The following is a 19,954-nucleotide window of genomic DNA, read 5'->3' on the forward strand; positions in this document are numbered from 1 at the left end:
TGTTTTGCCTTTCCAATCCAGCCTACAGGCTTGGGATTTCCTTGTGGTCTCCCATCCGAGTCCTAACCAGACCCAGCCAAGCTTAGGTTCAAAGCTCAGACAAGAGGAACCTGCTGAGATTAGAGAAGTAAGGAGGCCCCGAACTGAGCTTGACTCTTGGTGATTTCATGGACATATCTGTGTAGTTTTCTGGGAAGGGGTCAAAATCTGCAAAATGGCAGGTGCAGCATTACAAACCAAGCCCCTCCCCTTTTGTATGTGCCTTGTCACGTGGACATGCACCTACAAAAAGAGAGGGGCTCGGATCCTACAGATTTTGGCCTGCCCGTGGACATCTCTGTGGCTAACATGGAAGTGATTTGAGTGTTCTACAAACCTGGAAAATTGGATCAATTCCACAAACCACGGTTAAGTGAACGATGGGTCAGTTTGTCCTGGGAACGCACCCAATGTTTAGAATTAAACGTCCATGGCAAAGGCAACCTTAAGGTGAACAGATTAAATCCCAAAGAAGTCACACGATGACTTGGAAAAATGCTGCAAACGAGGAGTTACCCGTGGTCTTTTTATTATAGGACCTGATTTCTTTTAATTCTTTAGAATTGTGTTCACGGCAGTCTCTTTTCAGCACGTTACGAATATCGGAGAATTAATCCTTTCAACATCCCAGGGGAACGAATATATTCAATTGCAAAAGTAATTGGAGAAAGATACAATTACCTTCATCCAGCGGAGATGAACTCTGAGAGAGGGAAAGAAATAGTGAATGTTTGGGTCCGCGTGACGGCGTCTGCCGTTCTTCTGAAAGAAAAGCTACATGTCAATCAGATGCCTGAGATGGCTTTTGCTATTAACACACCTTCCATTTCTATTTCTGAGGAACGATATAATGAACTTACACTTTAAGATGGCCCATCTCCTGAGCCACAGACAGCAAACACACTGATCAGAAACTTTTCCCCAGGGAAGGTGAAGAAATAGCAGTGGTTAGAAGTATAGAAAAAGGGATAATAAAATGTGGGCAGCTCTAGAAGGGGCATCTGTGGGAGTGGGGAGATGTCAAAAAAGTCAAGACGACAGATATGACCATGTGATGGAAGACCCACCCCTTTCCTACATGCATGTAGGAAAGGGCGGGGCTTTGAACATGCAATCGCGGTTGCCATCTTGACTTTTTCACCCCTTCCCTGCAAACAACTCTAAACTATAGTGGTCCATGTTCTAATATAGTACGGTATAATTAGCCGCCCCCTTGCAAAATTTGAAAGCGATGGCTGAGATTGTGTTGACAGCTGCCAATTCTCCTCGTCCTCCGTCTTTGCTTTCTGGAGTCCAAATCAGCCGTGTATTTTAGGAGCCCACAATAAGCCATATTTGCATGGCACATGGACTCCTAGGCTTCATTAAGCATGGTTTCCCAATTCACCCCATTTTCTGGGTTTATTCTATCCCTTTGCACCACCATCTAACTACGTGGGTGGGCAGCAATCCACAGAATAACCAATCTTATTTAACTTGAGTGAATCCAGGCATACGTTTCGGACTAAAAATCTTAACCAAGACTCTTTGTTTGTCTGCTCAATGCTTCATCTATCAGGCAGAGGCAATAAAACACAAAGATATGACTACAGATCAGCAGAGGCAGCCACAGGGCTGAGGGGCAAGGAAGGGGTCAATGATGAAACGTGCACTGTGACACATATCAATACCAACCCTGTAATTTATATATTTGGGTCTGACATCAGTGAGGAGATCCCTAGGCAAGAACCCCCCTGTGGACACCTTTGGAGATCGGACTGCAAATCTAAAAGGCTTTGTGACGTTTGCCTTGTGACGTCGCAATACGTGTTTTGTCTTTTTTTCCGGATGTGTGGTTTGTACTGTAAACCCGTGGTCAGTGGCACCCACTCGTGTGCTGCAGTTCTTCAGAATAATTCAGAGAAGGTGCTTCCGAGTACGTGAGAAGACAAAGCAATTCTTCAAAGCAGTTGCATCTTTTCCTGGGATCGTGTGGCTGTCTTCGGCAGTTGCCATGTGATCGTGGGAAAAGATGCAATTACTTTAAAGAGATGTAGACAATGCTTCACAAACACCAAATCATTAGGTTTTTGGACTTGGTGGTAAATCATAGCTTTCCTGACACTTCATAGCTTATTTCAACTATCTCATGTTTACTACAGATGACAGTGAAGCCGTATGCAATTGACTGCCCACTGTACGTGTAAAGCTGTTATCGTCTTTGATTTTGCCTGAGTTTTAAATTCGCTGGTTTCATCCTCCCGTTTCCAAATCAAGGGTATTTGGTAGCTGTATGTTTCCTTCTTATCTTAAGGAATCATTGTCCCCTGCTTCTCCCCTTAACCTCCTAAGCTCTAAGTTCAGTTTAGCTGTCTCAGAATGAGGGCAAAGCCATAATTACAAAATGATGGTAAATTGGTGACACTCATAATATCGATTGGGTCATGAAGAGTCAGAAACAATGAAATGACTGAACCAAAAATAACAGGTACAAATGGCTCTTTAAAAAAGAATATAACTGCTGTAAAATTTATATAATTGTTGTGGTGATGAGGAGGAGGAAGAGGAGGAGGAGAACCTGGATATATTTAATATTTCCATGCTGGTTTCTGTAGAGAGTAAGGAAGAGGACTTTGATGGAGGTATGCAAGATCTGTTACCAAGACAAGAGGGGCTGAAGCATTTTTTAAGCCCAGAACATCAGAAGCTGCTCAGACAGACACCTCCCTCATTCACTGAACTATACGAAGGAGGAGGAGCACAATCAGACTTGCAAAATTCTGTTTTTATGGCCAATCTAAAAAAAAGTAGTTTTCGCTTTCCTGCGGAGTTTATTTCCTCGTCTAGTCTACCTTGTGGGGCTCACAGTTTTATATATTTCCTTGAAACTTTGTCACTTCCTTTCAAATCACTGTATGTAATGTTTGTGGGAATGACCTTAGGAGACCTTGGGGCAAAGAGACACAGCCAAGGGAACAGTCAGATAAAAGGCAGCTTAGCCTGCAGCAGGTATATGGATGGGGCAAGAGGCTCAGAAGAGACCCTCCCTAGTTTTTGGCTTGTAAAGGGGATGGAGGGAGAAACATACTTCCAGATTTGCAAAATTCTGTCAATGTAACCTTACAATAAAGTAGAATTAGCTCATCTGGTCGTGTTTCCTGTCTGATCTACCTAGTAAGGCGGACACTGTATCACTTACACTTTTGCAATGGCTAATGTACAATAAAATGTATTTAGTGTTCCAAAATTCATTAGCGTATTGGGGGAGAAAAACAAAATTAAGGGTGATGTTAGATTCAGCAGTTCTCTGTTTTCAAAAGCAAGCTCATAATGGATTGTGGTAGTTAAAAAAGAAGACATATATCAGATAAATACTTTCCCCTGTCAAAATTGAGCCAGCCTAACATTTATTACCTGCTATATGGGACAGAAAATCAATTGTACCAGGTCATAGAGTCTTTTGTTTTGGCCTCTCGGGGAGATCTCCTGCCAAATATGTATTTTCATAACAAGTGCTACTAACTACAATAATGGCAAATATGCTGCTCTGGCAAATGGATTCATCCAAGCTACTGTATATTAAAGAAAACATAGAAAATACCTCTGTGAACAAGCTTAAAAGCTGATGTGGAGGGAAGAAAAACCGACTGGCCTAGTTTTCATGGGTATCCACAGCAGGGGCTCAGAAAAGTCACGGGGGCAGTTGCAACGTGTGATCAGCATGATTGGAAGTGCCATCTTGACCTACTGGCTATATTTATACAACACACTGAATCACAAACTAGACAACCATGTTTTACCCAACTCATCAGGCAAGTTTACCATTCAGTGTGTATGAAAACACATACTGATAAGGAAAATGAAACAATTATGTAGACTAGTTTCATTATTTATTTCTGTATCTTATATTCAAGGGCTTTCCATCTCTGCAATACATATGATCCAGACTCACATTATTGAAGGCCTTCTCCTAACTGAAGTTTATTGAACCCCAGAAGAACATTCTGATTTCTAGATCTAAAAATACTATCTTTCTACTTATAATATATACTTTCCATTGCATTGTATGGTAAGGCTTCTCTCTCCGATATTCAACGGACTTTTTGATGGTTGTTTTGGACCGCTGCCTAAGTACATTTGCAAATGGCTTTGTGCTTGACATAAAATGAATGCTACTCCAGAACTCCTTTTGCAATCAATTATTTAGGGCTTATGAATATTAAAGCAAAACAAGGGAGGGAGGGAGGGGGAGAAACCGAAATGCATTGTGGCCAGAGATGTCTGCAGGGTCTGGTCAAAATGTCAAGATGGCAGTTGCAACAGTTTGATCAAAGCTCTGCCTGGTTTTTATGGGTGTTGCATAAAAAATGCACCACCTTGATTTTTTTTTTTTTTAACCATACCCCGTAGACACCCGATTGTGCCCTATGAACCATTGGGATCCAGTGCTAACTTTCTATAAAAAGTTCTGCATAAATTGCTGCCAAGAAAAGTACAAGGATGTGTCCGGGAGTCAACCTTAACTCTACCTAGCTTCCTTCAAAGGGCGGCTCTGAGAAGGTAGATTGACTTGTTTAATCAGTTACTCTACTTCTGTTTGTTCACTTGCAGAAGCTCATATTTAACTGCCATATTAATTAGGGCAAATGCTTTTTTTAACCATCGATGTTTATACTCGTGGTCAGATTCGGCCGTTAGCGGGATTTCTCACGAAGGTTATCATGAAAGTGGAGAGGTAGGTAAATATACTTTTAAACTGGGCTCATAGAAAAGTATAAGCACTGCTTGTGGCTGGACTTGGATTACACCACATCTGGATGATGCAGGAGGAATCAGCTTCAGCAGGATTTCATCTGGAGAGATGAGATGTTCTGGAGATCGTGGAGCAGAGCTAAGGAAAGTCTCTCAACTCCTGGTGACTTCATGGGTATGTCCATGTAGTTTTCTCAGAAACAATATCGAAATAATTCCCCATTGCCTTCTTCTGGGCTGATTTTTCCATTTCATTGTCTGTTCTAGAGCTGTAGGATTTACAGGTGGTGCCCCATCCAAGTGCTAGCCAAGCCCACACAAACGTGGCCAGATGCTGCCTGCCTGCTTTGTAAATGGCTATTTTCTCTGTATCAACTTCCTCAGTGGCCCACATATTCCTCTTCCGTCTTCTCTCTGTTTAACATTTATCAAATGGAGGCATAAATCAACAAACATGTTATTCTTTACTTATTTTCAGATGAACTGGTTGCAAGATTTTGACTTACTGACACAAAGACCTACACCCATACAGCCCTTTTCGGATACTGGTCTTAGGCCAAACATTATGAAAATGAACATTAAAGACTGGATCAAAAAAGTCAAAATGATGGCCACAAAAGTGTGATCAGTCATAAAATGCGTGTAAAAAGGGATGGGGCTTTGTCATGCAATCGTGGCCTCCTTCTTGACTTTTTTGGTCTCTCCATGGATGCCCCTGCCTACTCCCCAGGAAGCTGGCCTTTTCTCATCTCCAACCTGTGATTTCAATGATTTATGCAGCCCGATCCTGAAAAACTCAGCCTGCAGCAAAACATGGAGCAGAGCAGAACAAGTTTGGGGTACTCCATTAGCTGTTCTTTCTCTCACCGTTAAGGATGGATCAAAAGAAAAGCTGTGCTAAGTTTCAGCGTTTCGTCATAACTCTGCATCCGCTTCCGCTCTTATATAACCACTCCTTGGCAATCCCAGTCTTTTGCGATATGGGAAAACTGAAATTCCGTAACTATTACACACTCCTCCTTTTGTGTGGCAACCCCCCCCCCCCCTTCCTCTGCTTCCAAATAAGTCATTTCCAACTTAGAGGCCTCCAGATGTCCACCTTGGATTCCTACTCCCATAATCCTCAAAGAGAATGGCTTGGATGTTGAATTCCCAATGTGGTTGTGAAAATATTTTGGAACCTGGAAACCAACTAGAAGATCTAGAAGCTTGCATTGGGAGAATAATTTCATTTTGTTTATTAATTTATGGAGCCCTTCACTCGAGGCGATGCTAAACAGTGTATACAAGCAATACAATAATAAGCATTTTTTTAAAGCTTCAAGTTAGTCTTATCTTGGTAACTTTAGGAATGAGTCCCTGCAGTTTTCTTGGCCGCATTTTTTGGACGTCATTTGCCCTGGCCTTCTTCCTAGGGCTGAGAGAAAGTGACCCCGTTGGCTTTATGCACATGGTGGAACTGGAACTCAGGGTCTCCTGGTTTCTAGCCGATGCCTTTAACCACTACACCAAATTGGACATTTCAGATCATTCTTGTATGAGCGGTTTTTCCAGGGTCTTCCGACTGGGCAACCAACCATAATAATGTGATGATGATGATGATGACGACAGCGCCACTCAGCTTGTTATGGGGCAGAATAGAGACTGGCATGGCGGGCATCTCATACTTTCCTGCCCATTCATGAAGAGGTGAACCACTTAGCTGTGCCCTAAAAGCAAGAAACTTGCAACTTTTGAAAATGAGCTGGCAATCTAACACAGAATTTAATTCAAAGTGGAAACTATTCTGGGACTATAACTTAATACATGGAAGGGGGGCCCCCATCCAAAATATTGGTTCTCTTATGTATAGAGTTCATATTTCAATTCGCAGGATATTTAAAGCAGACCAGACTCTCAGTTTTGAATCAGTCTATTGTAACTTCTAATTTTATTTATACTGTGCCCGCCATGCGTCTTGATAGGTCTCCTTGCTGAGAATTTATCAGCAATGTTATCTGTCTAAAAGCACTATATTATAGTCCATCGTTCATAAGTTACTAAGGATATATGGAAAACTATACAGTAACCCCCTTCAATTTTTTATTTTTAAGTTCCCTGGTTTATTCCTCGGTGCCTTATTCTTTCCTTTATTCGTGATTTGCTTTGATTTGTCTACGTGCTCTCTCTAAAAAGTTAAGTCAGCGAATAAAAAGATGAACGGGCTTCATTCCTGCGGGTTTCTTCTTGCTTGGCGGTTGGTGCCCGCGAGGCTTTGCATCACGAGGAGTCTCCGCGGGGGGGGTGTCAAAAAAGTCACGATGGCAGCGACAACCATGCACTCAAAGCCCCGCCCCCTTTTTACGCACAGTTTGAAAAGAAGGCTTGATCGCAGGGTGGTGCACTTTCCTTTTTAAGCCCCCCCCCCGCACAACACCTGAGCCTGGACAGGAAGTCAGCGCGGAAGGCGCTCCACCTGCCCTGGCTAAGCTTAACGCTTTGTTTCTCCTCCGCGGGCATCCGTCACGGCCCGGGAAACGGGCTCTTCTCCACAGTCCCACTGGGCGACCGGGTCCCCGGGCGGGCTTGCTGGCTCTGGCTGCAAAACGCCGGCAGCCGCGCTCTGGAGCCGCAGGCCGTCTTCTGCTTCTCGGGGCGCCCGCAGTCTTCGCCACTCGGATTTGCCACCCTGGGAGGGGGGCGGCCAGTGCCCAGCGGTGCCCCCTCCCAAGATGGCCGCCGGGGCAGCCTTGCCACGCCGCGCACGTGGGCACCGGGGTTGGGCGCAAGCGCGCGGCGGCCGGCGCTGCCCGGCTGCTCGGGGCGGCGGAGGCGGCGGCGGGGATCCCCGGAGCGGGAGGCGGGTCCGGGACGGGCTTCCCTCCTGCCGGACCCCACCCCCGATCATGGCGAGCCGCCTGCCCCCCTGCGTCGTGGACGGCGGCACCGGGTGAGTGAGCGCCGCGCATCCGAGGGCGAAGCCGGCTTCGCGCGGCGGGGCTGCCGGCTGCTGCCCCGCCGGGTCTCCGCGCCCCCTTCCCGGGAGCGCCTGCTCCTCCTCCGCCTCCTCCCGCAGGACTAGCGGCTTGGCCCGGGCAGGGAGCGGGGAGACGCCGCTGCCTGCTCGCCTCCTGCCATGCCAGGGCCGGAACAGGAGGCGCTTTGGGCAGCGCCCGCGAACCTCCCGTAGCCTCCCGCGCCCCTTTCCTCCGCCAGCACTAGCGCCTTGGCTCTGCGCTCCCGGTCGACGGCGGAGGTTTGCTTTCGGGCTCTCCTCACCTGCTCCAACCGCTCCTCCTCGACCTGCGCTGGATCCCCTTTCCCCAAACGCTGCCCCTCCTCAGCTCATCCTACGGCTGGGCTATGGGGGTGGGTGGGGGGTGTTGTGCTAAATGGGGGGCTGGCTTGCTTGGAGGGCTAGCTCTCCTGCGCAAAAAGAACCGCGTGCTCGTGTCTTGCCCTCGCAACCCCGAACAAGCCCCATCCTCCTTATCCGCCCTCGCTTTCCCATCCCTTCCTGTATCCTCCAAGGACATTTTTACTGGTCCTTCTCCCTAATGGCAGATTTCCCCCCCCTTCTCCCCAAAAATCTCCTTGTGTTGTTTTTGCCTTAGGAATAATGAGCTGAAGGCTCTGGAGCTGTGTTTCTCAACCTCAGCAACTTGAAGATGGGCGGACTTCAGCTCCCAGAATTCCCCAGCCAGCACATGCTGGCTGGGGAATTCTGGGAGCTGAAGTCCGCCCATCTTCAAGTTGCTGAGGTTGAGAAACACAGCTCCAGAGATTTTTGATGGATCACACCCCTTGGACCCCTTCTTCCAGCCTGAGTCCCCAAAAATAGCCTCTCCTTTACCTCCTTGCAAGGCCCCCCAAGATGCAAACCCTTACCTCTGTTCTTGCCTCTTCTAAAAAAGCCAGCACGTTTCAAAACGCTCTTCCCAGAAGAAAAGGCGTCTTCCTCCGTCCTGTCCATCCCGCCTGGATAGAATCAGCCTTCATCCTTGATCACAGAAGGGGGAAAAAAAAAACCAGCCCTGCGAGGCATCTTCCTTCTTGCTCCGTTTCTATCCTCCTCCGCCAGTTGTGTTACAAAGACGCGTGGTGTGGTCCCTTTGGGCCACTCGTTCTTGCAAACCCTGGAAGCGCCCACAGAAGGACCAGCCCCCATTCAACAGCTTTGTTTCCCGGTCAGGGTAGATCTTGGGTAACTTTGAATTCCACTCGTTTTTTCTCTCTCCCATTCATTCTGGCTCTCTGCTTTCCCTAAAGTTGCCGGTCTTCCAAACGGCTCCGTTGGGTCCATCCCTTCTCTTGGCTTGGCATGAGCCCCAGAAACTCCAGATTCTTCTTGCGCTTCTCTGCGCGTTTCTTTACTTTCTTTATTGATTTAGCAAAGTTATTAGCCGCTCGTCTCCCCAAAAGCGACTGGCCCATCTTCTGACCTTGTCACTTTTCTCCCAGGGACCTCTTCATACGTTTCTGTCTGATGATGACACCGTCGTGCAGAGAACAAAACTTGAGAACGGGGCTGTCTGGGCTTGATAGCTAAAGGTTCTACTTGCTCCTCTTTGCAACTTTGCTCCGTTTGCTGTTCTGTGTATCAAGATTCTTGATGGAGAGTTCACATGGTAGAGAAAAGGGAGCGCTTCATGAAGTCTATGCTAAGTTGTACTATTTCCATAGCCCCCCCCCCCTTTTGAATCACAAAGTGAAGGCATCAACTCCTTTAAAATTTGTGTCTTTAAAGCCAGGGTGAACATCTGTTTTAGATTTTTCTTTCTGTCTCGACAAAGCTTTATTAAAACCGTTTGTGTGCGTGTGTGTGTGTGTGTGAGAGAGAGAGGGTGGGACGCACTACTGTTGTCCCAGGCCACACATAAAAGAACCCTCCACCCAAAATACAAGCCCATCAGATCTATAACCTTGTATATGAACAATCTTTTTTTTTATACGGAGCTGAAATAGAAAAAGAATATTTCTGTTTTCTACTCTACGTAATAACCAGTTATCCATATTGCAGGGGTTGCGTCAGTCACTGTCCCTGATGGGTTGTAAATGCTAATCTGCATCTGTGTTTTATGCAGTCCAATTTTAGTAATTGATCGACCCTTTGTTCATTAATGGCTTGTCCTCCTTCTAAACGCCATAGGACGATGGGAGTAGTATTGCTTTTATTGCATTTTTTGGTAGATCTGTTAATACCTACATAATGCAACCCTGTCTGCTTGTTTCAGCTCTCCTGTTGACTTACATCGGTCCTCTCTCTTCTGTAGTTCTAGAGATCAGCTTACATGTTGACCCTAAAGCCAGAAGGCACGCTGATCTATTTAAAACGTCCTCGATGGCGTGCCTCTGATGTTATTCATTCTGACTGAAGTGGCATTGCACACTAACTGTTGATTTCAGTTAGGTAAAATAATCTGGTGAGCTTCCAGACATTACATTTTTGGTGTAAAGTTTGCAATTGAATCTATACTGCTAAATACAGATACGTATTTCAGAAGCAGATCTCTGTGAACTAGGTAGGACTTCTCAGAAACATGGTGAGGGTTGTCTTGTAAATCGATACAACCTCTCAGAATATATTTGGAGTGCAAGATCAAAGCCCTGTATACTGTATCATATAATGCCATTAATTCTAGAGAGGTAGTGACACGTTAGATTGATTTCACTTCACATGCCCAAACATCTCTGAGCCTTGCATGCAAAACCGGCATAATGAAGATGGGTTCCTCTGGAACAGAACCTGGGGGGAGAGATTTAAAGAAAGAGATTGGAAGCAGATTTGAAATTTCTATTTTTAGCACCCCTCTTCTATTTTTGGCACCCTGCACAGTTGTGTTAAGACTAAAGTTGTGGCTGTGAATCTGGAATCTGCAAGTTGTAGGCATTTGGAGGATATCAAGTGGGGATGGTTGCATAATTGTTGTTGTTGTTTAGTCGTTAAGTCGTGTCCGACTCTTCGTGACCCCATGAACCATATTGTGCCAGGCCTTCCGGTCCTTCACTGCCTCCCTGAGTTTGCTCAGTTCCATGCTCATTGCTTCAGTGATGCTATCTAACCATCTCATCCTCTGCCGTCCTCTTCTCCTTTTGCCTTCAATCTTTCCCAGCATCAGGGTCTTCTCCAAAGAGATCTCTCTTCGCATTAGGTGACCAAAGTATCTGAGCTTGAGCTTCATTATCGATCCTTCCAATGAGCGGTTGCATAATAAAGTGATTTAAGATCAGCCAGTTTGATGGGAAGATATGAGAGTCATAATGTCCTTAAAAGTCCTCTGAGCTGAGTTTCAATTCTGGTCACTTTATGACCCTGCAACCATCCATACCATTTTCTTAACAAAAATATGGAAGTGTTTTTGCCATTGCTTTGATCTAGGATGTTTTTTGACTCCACGGTCTAGTCAACAGACAAGATTCCCTAGAGATTTCCAACCCTGCTTGGTTTCCTAACCCAGACACCTGCTCTACTTTGTCTCTTATGCTGCCTATTGGAGAACAAGCGCTTGCGTGCAAGGCTTAGGAAATGATGGCCGGCTTTTGCCAGTCTGAAATAGTACTATCTCAAGGGGAAGACTGAATCCTATACATACAGTTTGGTTGCAGGGGAAAGGTCTCTTTTTAGACTCAGAATGGAAAGGCAGAGTATCAGTCAAATCAAAACTGAAATAAATAATGTTGATTCATCCACAGATTTTTTTTTTTTTTGAGGGAGAGACTACAGTTCTGGGGTTGAGAACATGCTTTGTGTAGAAAGTTATAAGTTGATCCTTGGTCATGGCTAGCTAGAATGGCCTCTCATTAGGTTGGAAGCAACATCTATGACCTTATCAACTCTTGCCAGACAAAATAGCTAGAGGTTGTAGAGTTAGATGATGAGTATTGAAATAGACTATTAATTGATGTCCAAATTAGCCTTGGAAATTTCTTGCTTTGAAATATTTTGCCCTTCAAGGTCGTGCATGTACTTTCCATGTACTTATTCAGGATATACAGTGGTACCTCGAGTTACGAACGCCCCTCCTTACGAATTTTTCGAGATACGACCAGCTCCGGCCCCAAAAATTTACCTCAACTTGCGAACTCCACCTTGAGTTACGAACCGGATCCGTGGCCATTTTCCCTGCTGCCATGCGGTTGCAGCTTCCTGTGGGCGAGATCGCGGTAGCAAGGAGACGTTCGGTGAGGCTTGTGGTGTGTTTTGTGGCGTTTGGAAGGTTTTTGTGGCGTTTGGAAGGTTTTTGAGGTTTAAAAATAAAATGCATATGTTTCAGAACTGTTTAGCCGTATTTACATTGAACCTTATGGGGGAAATTTACCTCGGGGTGCGACCAAATTCGGAGGGCGGATTAGCTGTATTTACATTGAACCTTATGGGGAAATTTGCCTTGTGGTGCGACCAAATTCGGAGGGCGGAACGGATTAACCGTATTTACATTGAACCTTATGGGAAAATTTAACTCGAGTTGCGACCAACTCGAGTTGCAACCAGAGTAACAGAACGGATTAAGTTTGTAACTAGAGGTACCACTGTATAACTAGTCCAGTTAAAGCCATAAAATAAAGGGTTGGATCTAGAATAAGTTACTCATACATTGTTTTATGTCGGTTGCTAGGAATTGGAGCATATGAGACAAAAGATGTTTGATAGATCTAGTCATGATGATCTAATGTGCATCTTTTCTGCTGAACCTTGAAGAACATGATTTGCACTCTAGGCTTGTAGAATGATGACCAAGGTAGATAGATAAGTCCAGTCAAATGTAATTAGGAGAGCCCAAAATATCCCAAATAAGCCTTGGTGAAATTATGGAATCATCTCTAGAGAATAGCTCCCTGTGTATTTGGTTATCTGGGCTAGGATAAGATATTGTCTCAATGCAAGGCTGGCAAGATAGAGCTATTACAAAGAATGATAGAACCTGACCTTCCAGAAGTATGATTCATGATTGTAATTCTCAAAGGCCAATGGCCACCTCAAGGTTCTGTGTGGCTGAGAGATAAATAAAGCTACTGAGCAATCATCCTTGGACATTATTAGACATGATACAACCTTGAACTGGGCATAGATGGAAATATGGAGGGCTCTTCCATGTGATCTTCTCAATGACCCTCCAGGCATGTCAGTTCTCAAAAGCAAGGCAGATGACACATCCTGTTGGCTCTGTGATTCTTAAGTTACTCAGGACTAACTACTTCCATAGATTTCAGTGAAGCCAAAGCATAAGTAAAACATTAATCTGCAATGTTAAAATCAGTATATAGCAATTAGCAATAATATGAATCATAAATTATATTCAATCCAGTAAGAAGAGTGAAATAATAAAGCACTAAGCAGAATGAAATATCACATTAATCTAATAATTCTTAGGATTCCTTGGGCCTGTCATTATGGGGTTCACTGACTCATGAGAAAGCTCTGCAAACCTGATCAATGGAAAAGTTGGGCATGCAGCTATGGTCTTTAGCCCTGGCCTTAGAGAATGGGGCGATCAATAATATAAGTATGTCGTGTTGAAAGCTGAATACTAGGCATTAAAGCTAGGCCTAGAAACACTCAGGTAATCAGTACAACACGTAGAATAAGGGTTGCCTCTTTTGACCTCATGCTTGTCATCAAGCAGTAGTTGAAGTAGATGTAGTGAACAGGTTACTCTCTGAGTATATTAAAATGTTCCAGCATGTTTTGAACTACAGTAACCGTCACTCTCAAGTAGAATTACTGATGGCCGGGAATAAAGGAAACGTTGCCTTCAAATTTCTATGGGGAGCAGGGACCACTGGTTGCCTACCACTGAATTGAACTGAAATCCCTCCCTCCCAGAAGACGTTGATCGGTATTCTAGTACCATCCTCCCAGACACTTCGGAAAGATGGCATTCCATTTATTATCACCAAAATACCTTGCAAGCTGGTGGAAGCAAACTTAAAAGGTTTCAGCAGTGGGGATGGTGAAATAAGATTTCTTTATGGCCATCACTGTTACACACTAATTTTGAAGATGGATTCTTGTATACAGTTGTATTTGTTCTTGTGTCTTCTACTGCTTATGTTTCCTTTCTCCAAGGCAGGTGTAGAAACTAAGCAGTTTGGATGAAGAGGAGTATTTGGGCTTTATGAAATATTACGTATTTGCCGGGATGGAATTCTGGATAACAATATGCCTTTATTTGATACAGAAAAAGCTGGCCCAACATGATGCATTCATTTACTTTGTGTTCAAGCCAATTTGAGTAAACATGGCTTTATTGTTTCATGTTGAGTCTTTGAAGATCCATTCACTTCTTGTTTTAGGTACACAAAACTGGGTTACGCCGGAAATACTGAGCCACAATTCATTATCCCATCATGTAAGTAGTGGTTGCTCTGTTTTCAAAATATGTGCTCATCAATGAAAAGAGTCAAGCAGTTGGCTTCTCAACTGTCTAGTGGGTTTTCTTTGGGGGGGGGATGTGTGGGTCTCTTTTTCTGGGAAATACTATTTACTACATTAGTGTCCTTGGCTAGTATGTAGCTGGAGAGACAAAGCTCTCCTTGCCAAGACTGGCCCTCATTAAACCACTTTCTGGTTGCTATGACAAGTCCTCTTTCCTTCCTATCTCTATTATGTGGTTGCCAGAGATCTGCCTTAACAAACAAGGGACTTCTTTTTTACCTGACACCATGGATACAGCTTGAAAGATCTCTTGGGTGTCCTCTGGGCAGTCTGAATCCCGAGTTGAAGATGCCATCTGGCTGTAGAGCAAACACCTCTCTAACGGGAAAGATTTAACTTCCCCAAAGTGGGTGTATCAACGGGTTTATTTATTCGCTTTACAACTCTTTTGCTTAGGCATTGCAATAAGAGAATCAGCCAAAGTAGGTGACCAAGCACAGAGGAGACTGGCCCAAGGCGTGGATGATCTAGACTTTTTTATCGGAGATGAAGCTCTAGTTAAACCCACCTACGCTACAAAGGTAAAGCTGGAGGAATAAGGGGAGCTTTCAAAGGAACGGATCAGCAGGCAGTACAGGGCATTCACAGAAGGGGGTCAGAAAAATCAAGATGGTGGACGTGCCCATGTGATTGAAGCCCTCCTCTTTTTTTGTAATGGTATGTGGGAAAGGTCTTGGGAGAATGGGCGAAGAGACACTGCCAAGGGAATGGTCAGTTAAGAGAGGGCATAGCCTCAGCTGGACAGTGGAAGGGGCAAGAGGCTCAGAAAGGATCCTCCCTAATTTCTCAGGCTGTAAAGGAGACGGGAGAATTGTACTTTCAGCCTTGCAAGATTCTGTTAGTGTAACCTTACGATAAAGTAGAATTAACTCATCTGATCATGCTTCCTGTCTGGTCTACCTAGTAAGGCTGACATTTTTACACGCATGCAGGGACTTCAAACCCCATGGACGTGCCTGCCATCTTGGATTTTTTGGCCCTCTTCTGCAGATGCTCCTTTTACCCCTAAAGCCTTCTGCACAACCTTCTAGGTCAGCAGTCCTTAATCTTTTTCTGCCACAGACCCCTTTGAGACTGCTGAAACCTGTGTATCGTTTTGCAGAAGAATGTATTTCAAGGCATACAATAAATTACGTAGATATAGATTACATTAGAACGGAAAGCAATGATTCTCAAATACAGTTATCCAAATACTAAATGAAAATTCAGATAATTTTAGATAGTGATATTTATTGATGTTAACAAACTGTTTTGGAGTACAGAGGCCATCAATTACTTTGTTGTCTAGGTTCATTATGGAACGGAACGTTAGAGAGTAGTGAAAATAAAGTTGTAATTTTTTTCCTGTCTGAATTCATGGACCCTCAGAAATCCCAGGTTAAAACCCCCTGCTTTAAATCTAACTAGACAAATCCCAGGATTCTCATTCAGCCTGGTCTTCTGGGAGTTGTAGTCCCAACCAATCTTGAAAGCCCTAGAGTTGGGAAGGGCTGTTTGAACCTCACTTCAAATTAAGGAAACGTGAATTATTGCATCTCTGTTCCCTGGCCTTTAGTTTTCCTTCCTTCTACTCTTCCAAGGGCTAATGTGGGGCCTTCTACTTTGCTATTGCATCTTCCTGCTTCTTGCTATCTCTAGAGCCTGCAATACAGATGCATTCTACCTTTAATGGAAGGAAGACCCACAGAACAGATCTTTGAGGGAACCAAGATACATTTGTAGGAGTAGGGGCAGATTTGGGGAAGAGTGGGGGCTTGGGTTATTGCTTGTTGCACATTTATTGGGAGGAAGGAGCTAGTAAGAGACAAAGGAGAGTGGTGCACAGAAACTGAACCGTGTCCTTGGGCTCCTTGAGCTGTGCTATGGAAGAGATCCAGAGAACATTTTTCCTAAGGGTTGGGTCTAGCAGAGTAAGAAGGATTACGCGTTGCCCCAACCTAATCATGTTCTTTGCTCATTCAGTTCCAAGGCAGAGGTTGGAAGGAAGATGAGTTCTAATGCTGGTCCCTCTTACAGTCTGAGGCACGGGACCTGCGTTCTTAAACCCTGCTCAGCTTTGACGGGGATTCGTATGTCCAAGCAGAGGCCTCTTTTCCAAAACTCCATTGAACTCTCGATGTCTACGTAGCGCTAGGCATGATGTCTACATAGCACTAGGCATGTGAAGGAACTTCTCCTTTTCAGTGCCATAGTATGTCATGTGTCCTTCATGTCGAAGTCAGAGACGCAAGTCTAGCCAAATTATAATGTTGTGCAAGGTGCTGGTTGGGTGGGGGTGACAGACCAGACCTTTGTTTCTACCATGTAAAGACGAGCTGTTCATTCATGGAATGGTGCTATGGTTCCCTTCTCCTTTGCTTCAGTGGCCGATCCGGCATGGCATTGTGGAAGACTGGGATCTTATGGAAAGGTTCATGGAACACGTTATTTTTAAGTATCTTCGAGCTGAACCAGAAGATCACTATTTTTTAATGGTAAGACCAGCAAGCATATGGCATGTCATGTGCAATTTTCTTCCTAATCTCAGTTTTCGGAGGACATGTACAGATTTACCACTGACCCAACCAATCCTAAATTTCTAAGCACAGTATGCACAATGTGGGTGTACAAAGCATCTTTTGTTCTCTTTTGAGTCCAATTTATTTCTTTAAGATATTTCTAGTCCTTCTCGTTAAGGACAAAAATGAGCTCTGCCATCAAATTTATGAAGGGCTGCACTCCATTGCCCTAATTCATCCTCTTTTTGACCAGATTAAGTGGTTGCAGACTATGTGTAAACTATACATAAAGGAACCGGTCTTTATTTCTTAAGAACAGTCTTGCAGGACTCCAGAGCATTCTGAAAATAAAATTCTGATTAAAACCACAAATATTTTTACTAGGTATGATCCCAGAGAATATAAATGAAAAGCATCACCATTTATTAAGATACATACTGTCAGTGGCAAGATTCAATCTAGCACCACACTCGAAAAGGGAAATCTTGTCGTTAGTAAAAGATTGGGAGACTAAACTGGGAGACTACCCTGCAATGGAAAAATTGACTGTGTATATTCACAACAGAAGTCAAACGAAGTTCAAACAGGAATGGCTCCCTGACAGACAACAGATCACACAGCAAGGCTAAGATACTTAGAGTATGGTTTCTGGGGAAAAAAGAAGCCCATGGAGGGCTTTAAAGGTGATAACCAGCCCCTTGAATTGCACCTGGAAAGCAACTGGGAGCCAGTGCAGCTCACAGAGCAGTGGTGTTACTCAGGTGAGCTGCAGGGCATCCAAAGCTGTGTGTGCTGCTGCGTTCTAGACCAGTTGCAGCTTCCAGTGGTCTCCAAGGGCAGCCCCATGTAGAGCGCATAGCAGTAATCCAAACAGGAGGTGACTAAGGCATGGATAACCGTGAGCAAGTCTTTCTGGGCCAGGAATGGGTGCAATTGGTGCACAAGATGAATTTGTGCCAAGGCCGCTCCGGCCAGGGCTGCCCCCTGCTCTTCCAGCAGGAGCCGTTGGAAATTAGGAAAGAGAGGATTTTTTCTAACCCCCTCCAAGTGAATCTGTTTCAGATTGTGGTTTCTCAGAGCAATGGAAAAGCAGTGATCCTTAGGATGTTTGTAAGGTGGGCAGGGAAGGATTTTACCCAGGACACAGTAGTGCTATTCCAGCTATTCTATTTCTCCACTATCAGCGATTGGAAACAGAGATCCGGAGGAGGGTAGTCTGAAGATTGGTGGAGAAGCTTTATATCCTGGTTTGTGACAACAGATGCACATTCTGATGTTAGTAATATAAGCACAAGCACACGCTTAAAGGAAAAAAAATGACCTGGAAAATAATAATGTCCAAATTGGAAAAGATTGCAAGTTGGACCAGGATTCGTTTGACACATAGATTCGCAATCCTGGTTTTACCCAAGGGACGCGCACACAGTGTCCCATTTAAAAAAGAATATTCTAAGAATCTCAATACATAACAAGTTTATTAGAGTCAAGAGAGCCAATGCAAGCGAATAAACATGGCAGAAGGTATTAAGCTATAGAGAAAACAAAAACATAGTAAATATTCAACACCGGTTTAACTATTGCCAATATATTCAAAATAATTCAGCCACCAATTCACTAGCTGCGTCCAAGGTTTGATAGCCGCTGTCAAAAATTTAGCTTTGATGAGAGGGAATCTCAAGAAACATAAATGGGATCAACCTTGATACAATATGTGATTGGAATCTTTTTAATTTAACTCTATTTTTCAAAAATAGACTGAACCGCCACTGAACACTCCTGAAAACAGAGAGTATCTTGCAGAGGTCATGTTCGAATCTTTTAACATACCGGGCCTTTACATTGCTGTGCAGGTAAAAATCAAATCGTTTTTTCTGGAATGCTGTTTTAGCGCAGGAAGTAGTTAAACGGTTTAGTTTTTAGTTTTTTCAGAGTATATTCTGGAGATGAAATAGATAGGATTAAAACGGGGGTCGAAAAAGGGCCCATTTCCAGATGTTTGGACCATGCAGTTGCCGTCGCCATCTTGACTTTTTAAACCCTCCCAGCAAATGTCCCTGAGATTGATCTAGTGAAAGAGTTTTTACCTGGCTTATGCAGAGATATCGAGAGCCACTGCTAAAGATCTGATCTTAGACAGACAGAAAGAGGAAGTGGTGTTGTGGGTCCACATCCCATCTTACAAAGTCTACTTTTGTTGTGGTCTTGCTGTATTTCATCTCTGTAGCAAAGGTTATTTTCTTTAGCTATTTTTCAGTTGTTTCCCCCTTTTCATAACTGCATACTCTTGGGCAGCATTTCTCAACCTGGACAACTTGAAGATGTGTGGACTTCAACTCCCAGAATTCCCCAGCCAGCCATGCTGGCTGGGGAATTCTGGGAGTTGAAGTCCACACATCTTCAAGTTGCCAAGGTTGAGAAACACTGCTCTTAGCCTGCCTGCCTGCCTGCCTGCCTGCCTGCCTGCCTTCCTTCCTTCCTTCCTTCCTTCCTTCCTTCCTTCCTTCCTTCCTTCCTTCCTTCCTTCCTTCCTTCCTTCCTTCCAACTTAGAAGGAATTTGATTCATAATCCGCAGGTATATTCCAGATAGGTGGAGCCATCGTGAGATTGTGGGAACCAGATACTGTTTAGCCTTGACAAGAGAATATTTGGAAGGGGGGAGTTGTAACTATGACTCTTCAGTTCTTGCATGGACGTTACACAGAAGAAAAATCCAGACTTGCTCTGTGGCTTCACAGCATGAAGCAGATAGATTAATGAATATAAGTTAGAATGATCAGAGTTCTTTGCCGGTAGAAGCCAGTAGTTCAAAAGATGGTGGCCTCTCATCACTGGAGGTGTTCAGGCAAAGGCTGGACAGATGGCCATCTGTCATGGATGCTTTAATTTGGGTTTTTGCACTAAGAAGAAGATGGGACTCAGTGGCCTACATGACCTGTTGTAGATCTACAATTCCATAATCTTATTGCTTGTTTACTCTGTAGGTGTTACTCCAGTGGGGGTGGAGGTTCTTCAAAGTAGGTGCAAATGAGGATGAGGATGGTGAGGAGGATGATAGCTACAGCTTTCTCCAATTCTTATAGGACCAAGGAACTTATGAAGCAGCATGACTTCTTGCTGGGAATTTAGGTAGCTCCACAAAGCTAGAGAAAGCTAGGGGAAACCTGTGCTTCCAGTAAATGTAACCAATATGTTTGGGAGCATTTCCTTTGGAAAGTTATGGTTAGGGTTAGGTCAAGGCAGCCCTATTCCTTTCCTGTCCAGACACTGCTC

General features: G+C 44.2%; 1 protein-coding gene across 3 annotated transcripts in view; it reads left to right on the top strand.

Annotated features, from left to right (window-relative positions):
- The first annotated feature begins 5,862 nt into the window (after nt 1–5,862).
- The window catches only part of ACTR3B (actin related protein 3B), a 37,676-nt gene continuing 23,584 nt past the window's right edge, over nt 5,863–19,954 (top strand). Inside the window, exons 1-5 of one of the 3 annotated variants that reach the window (XM_088150374.1) lie at nt 5,863–7,699; nt 14,044–14,099; nt 14,582–14,706; nt 16,549–16,659; nt 18,438–18,533. In XM_088150374.1, the coding sequence (XP_088006500.1) occupies nt 7,482–7,699; nt 14,044–14,099; nt 14,582–14,706; nt 16,549–16,659; nt 18,438–18,533 (606 nt within the window). In that variant the 5' untranslated portion in view covers nt 5,863–7,481. The remainder of the gene's footprint in view (nt 7,700–14,043; nt 14,100–14,581; nt 14,707–16,548; nt 16,660–18,437; nt 18,534–19,954) is intronic. The other 2 variants (XM_088150373.1, XM_088150375.1) reach the window with 2 other exon arrangements.

This window comes from Python bivittatus, unplaced genomic scaffold, assembly GCF_059951505.1.
Source record: "Python bivittatus isolate LINGU-HERP-01145 unplaced genomic scaffold, Pbiv_v1 ctg000610_np1212, whole genome shotgun sequence".
Lineage (NCBI taxonomy): Eukaryota > Metazoa > Chordata > Lepidosauria > Squamata > Pythonidae > Python > Python bivittatus.